At 52.0% G+C, this 4,696-nt stretch overlaps 1 protein-coding gene across 1 annotated transcript in view; it reads left to right on the top strand.

Moving 5' to 3' along the window:
- Positions 1-1,056: 1,056 nt before the first annotated feature.
- samd11 (sterile alpha motif domain containing 11) overlaps positions 1,057-4,696 on the top strand; it is a gene marked incomplete at both ends in the record, with an annotated part of 11,133 nt that continues 7,493 nt past the window's right edge. The window contains one exon of the mRNA XM_083639249.1: positions 1,057-1,117. Coding sequence (XP_083495375.1) covers positions 1,057-1,117 — 61 coding nt within the window. The remainder of the gene's footprint in view (positions 1,118-4,696) is intronic.

The raw sequence follows: 4,696 nt of genomic DNA, 5'->3' as shown, positions 1-4,696 counted from the left end.
CTGGGCCCAGCAGGTCCACATTGACTTCAGTAGTTTGGTTGCTATATGAAGTTGAGCTGGAGAAACCTCCCCTGTGTGCTGCTGTCTGGACTAACACATTTGACCTGGCTTTCATTTGGCATGAGGTGGTGAGTAGATAATGATGACATCATTTTTCATTTTTGGGTGAACTACGCCTTTAACACTTTCCCCCCCCCCCCCCCCCCCCCCCCCCCACCCTCTGACCGTCATCCATAATATCCACTAAGTCAGCGAGCAGGAGGACGTGTCGTCAGCGGCCATATTGCTCGCCACGGCTGCCAGGGCGCTGGCCTTTACGGATGTGAGCAGGGTGTGTGCGGTTTGGGGCGAGGCGGGGGTAGGGGTGAGTCGGGTGGGTGGGGGAGGGGGAGGGGGTGTGGGTTGCGGTGGTGGGTGGGTAGGTGGGGGAGGGTTCTGGTTCTGTGCTTGTGTCTGACTGGGCTGGCAGTGGGACAGGAGCTGCCTGTGTGGCTGCGCTGGGTGAGGAGGTTAACTGGGCCGCGGCAACAGCCTGAGATATTGACAGGTTGGAACCTGAGGGCTCCTGCAGGATAGGAACACAGTGCTGGAGGCTTGGTTACTGCCTGCCTGCCTGCCTGCCTGCCTGGGAGGGAGGGAGGGAGGGAGGGAGGGAGGGAGAGGAGGGAGGGAGGGAGAGGAGGGAGGGAGAGAGGGAGAGGAGGGAGGGAGGGAGAGGAGGGAGGGAGAGGAGGGAGAGAGGGGGAGAGTAGGGAGAGGAGTGGGAGGGAGAGACAAGGAAGCGAATATGAGAGTAGTTGGAATATTTCTCTGCAGAAAATGGCTCGAAAATGAGATATGAGGATCATGAGCAAGAGCATGACATAAGAGGGAGATAAGCAGAAGGAGGGATGTTAAGTAGTATCGTGCGGTACGCCGAGTGGAACAGTAATTAAGAGCCTCTCGTTAATTTGTTTTTTAGCTCCGCCGTCTTTGGGGGGCGCCGCTGTCTGTGCTGCTCTCACTCGGCGAGGAGGGTGTATATATACCGTCGATGTGGTGTGAGGGTCGTTTGCCATGGCAACGGCGGACCAGGGTCAGAAGGTGATTGGCTTAGCCGAGCAGGGCGCTGCCGGCTGTTTGTTGATTCTCTTGACGGGGATGACCTACGCCTGACCTCCACGCTAATCAATACTGCCTCCTTCAACTTTCATTTGTCCTCGTTTGCTCGTGCTCGCCCCCAATTGGGAGCAATTAGAGCAGCGTTCTCCAGTCCCAAAAACATATTATATTTATATATATATTTTTTTTTAGCTCAAATTGGTTTTGGATAGAGGAGTTTTTATGCTCAATGTATTTCGTCCAAGTTGAGAAAAATGTGAAGGAGCTTGGAATGTTGGTGTAAGTTTTGTTTTGATCATGAGCAGTACATAACGTCGGTGTTTCCCCTCACCATTCTACAGGCCTGGCAGGCCCGCCAGGCCAACAACGCCCCCGCCAGGCCAGAAAAAAGTGTTTTTTTTTATTGGTTTTTTTATTATTATAACCCCCCCCCCCCCCCCCTGCTCTCCCCACATTTCAACAAACCTTTATGGCATATTATTACAATACAACAATACTGGTGTTGACAGTGTTGACAGTAATAGAAGATGCCAAAATCATTCAAAACAATAAGCATTTTGCTTTTAGGAGCATCGTGCCAGCGTGCGGCGCTGTTCCAAAACGTGTCAACGTGTGTCGTTGCCTGGGAAACACACATCCCATAATACAACTGTTCGCATCGCAACCCCATAATAGTATGATGATACTTGGGATGCCATTGCGAAACATAGATGCGAACGGGTTAGCTAAAAGTTTAGCGTCGCCAGCCCCACCGTTGCGGTCGGGGGGTACGTTTCGAAATCCCTCCAGGCCTGAAACATTTTTCTAGGGGAAAAAACACTGAACGTTATTTCAATATGGCAGATTTGAAAGCACAGGTCGGCAGCAGACAACCAGTTAACTTGGAAGGGAACCTGCATTTCCTGGGTATTGATGCAAGTGAATATGAGGTTAGTGGATTTCCAGTCACAACGCTTTGCACTTTGTGTTGATGGTGCAGGGAGTCCCTCCCACGCAGGAAAGCCTTTGAGAAGCTACTTCCTCTCTCTCTCTCTCTCTCTCTCTCTCTGCCTCCCCCTCGTCTCTCTCTCTCTCTCTCTCTCTCTCTCTGCCTCCCCCTCACTGCACTTTCGTTTCTCTGTCTCATCTCCCCCTCCTTCACACTTTCACTACCCAGAATCCCCGGCGTTGTGGCGTACGAGGTGAGAGTCTTCCTCAGCAGGGGCTGCGTGGGCTCGTGTTTTTTTTCACCTCTCGTCGTCGTCGTCGGTATTTCTCCATCTCAGGGTCACCCTGTTGTTCCACTCCCCCAACACACACGGGGTCACCCTTTTCCTTCTCCTCCCCCCCCCCCCCGCACGCAGGGAATCACCTGACTGAAAGTGGGGTCACCCTTTTCCTTCTCCCCCCCCCCCACGCAGGAACCACCTCACTGAAAGTCAGCGTGGTATCGTATCGACTTACCGGGTAGTCTCAAAGTGTCTTACACCCAGTATGAGTGATACGATGTGCTCTGCCATTTTGTTCTCCCCGAACCTGACAGGTCAGAAGCAGAAGTCAGAGCCTCCTTATTACTGTGTATCAGACTCAAGACCCGCTAGCTGATCGCCATGTCAGCGTAGTTGGCTGGGATGGCCTGCTGGGTGGTGCAGCAGCCCGGGCTGGAGAGACACACAAAACAAACAGCAGACATTTTGCCACACACAAAAAGGTCTGTTGAGTCAACCCTGTCACAAGCTGACGTTGGCTCAGGTCCTCTCCGTCAGGCCGTCACTTCCTGGAGAGGAAGGACTGACGTGTGACGGAGAGGCCTTCTGAGCCAACGTGACTTTCTGACCAGTTGGGAGTGAGAATGTGTTGTGTTCAGGATGATATAGCACGGTGTGTGTGGGGGGGGTGTCTGGGTAGTGTGCAGGTAAATGCACTGGAGACCCGGGTTCAATTCCTGGCAGCACGGCACCTCCAGCTTGGTCAGACGTTCCTTGGCCGTGTCTGCGGGTGGGAAGCCGGAGGGGTATGAGACCCGGTCCAGGGCCTCCTCTGGGCGGTCTGCTCGGGGGGGAGGGGAACCGGGGGGGGGAATAGCATGATAGATTATTAGACATTGTATCATTACCCTGAGCCAGTTATGTGGACTTACAGTCTCTGTTCTTTTATTTCTGTAACGTGTATCAAACGTCTGTGCAGCTTTTGAGAAGCATTGTAGCAAGCCTGCCGATAAATACATATCTATATTAAAAATCAATTTATCAATAGAATCGATATTCATTTAAAGGAACTGATATCGATTCATAGATCCCAATATCAATCTTTTAATTTACCGCCTTTAACCCTGTTAGACTCACGTGGTTTGGTTCATGGCGCAGCAAGATCTCGTAAACATTCATATTTTTAATAACGCAGGTTACAGGGTTCCCTGCACAATTTACAACATCGAGAATCTCTTTCATATCCAGGCAAAATTGATATTGTAGCTGAAATATCGATATCGAATTGGAAATCGAATCGAAATCGGGACCTCGTGTATATTCGGAATCGTATCAAATCTGGAAATCAGTGGCGATACCCAGCCCTGATACAGGGCCTCAACCTCCTCTAGCCTGCGTGTGTGTGGTGTGTGTGTGGTGTATTGTGTGTGTGTGTGTGTGGGGGTGTGTGTGGTGTATGTGTGTGTGTGTGTGTGTGTGCTGTGTGTGTGTGTGTCCTGGTGTGTGTGTGTGTGTGTGTACGTGTGTGGTTGTGTGTGTGTGTGTGTGTGTGTGTGTGTGTACACGTGTGTGTGTGTGTGTGTGTGTGTGTGTGTGTGTGTGTTTGTGTGTGTCCTGGTGTGTGTGTGTGTGTGTGTGTGTGTGTGTGTGTGTGTACGTGTGGTTGTGTGTGTGTGTGTGTGTGTGTGTGTTGTGTGTGTGTGTGTTTGTGTGTGTCCTGGTGTGTGTGTGTGTGTGTGTGTGTGTGTGTGTGTGTGTGTGGTTGTGTGTGTGTGTGTGTGTGTGTGTGTGTGTGTGTGTGTGTGTGTGTGTGTGGTTGTGTGTGTGTGTGTGTGTGTGTGTGTGTGTGTGGTTTGTGTGTGTGTGTGGTGTGTGTGTGTGTGTGTGTGTGTGTGTGTGTGTGTGTGTGTGTGTGTGTGTGTGTGTGTGTGTGTGTGTGGTTGTGTGTGTGTGTGTGTGTGTGTACGTGTGGTTGTGTGTGTGTGTTTTGAGTGACATTATTATTGTGGAGAGAGTTTGGCTGCCGTGGCGCTGGGAGGGCTGCAGCGTGGCCTGGAGCAGCGTGGAGCAGCAGCACAGGAAAGGCGTCACAGCGCTGCGCGGCGCGGCGAGCTAACTGGAAGCAGATGTCTCTGGAGGCTACCGGCCGCGCCGCGCAGCGCCGGGGGATTCTCACCGCGGAACAAGCGCGTCAGCCCGGGGAAGATCTCCTCCCCCTGACTGTCTTCCTCTCTCTCTGTCTCTCTGTCTCTCTCTCTTTCTCTCAGCTGTATCTCTCTGTCCCTCTCTCTCTTTCTCTCTCTCTCAGCTGTATCTCTCTGTCTCTCTCTCTGTCTCTCTGTCTCTCTCTCAGCTGTATCTCCCTGTCTCTCTCTCGGCTCTACCTCTTAGGGCTGCAACTAATGATT

Source organism: Poromitra crassiceps, assembly GCF_964638095.1.
Source record: "Poromitra crassiceps genome assembly, chromosome: 6".
In the NCBI taxonomy this organism is placed as follows: domain Eukaryota; kingdom Metazoa; phylum Chordata; class Actinopteri; order Beryciformes; family Melamphaidae; genus Poromitra; species Poromitra crassiceps.
This window is presented reverse-complemented; position numbering and strand designations above follow the sequence as displayed.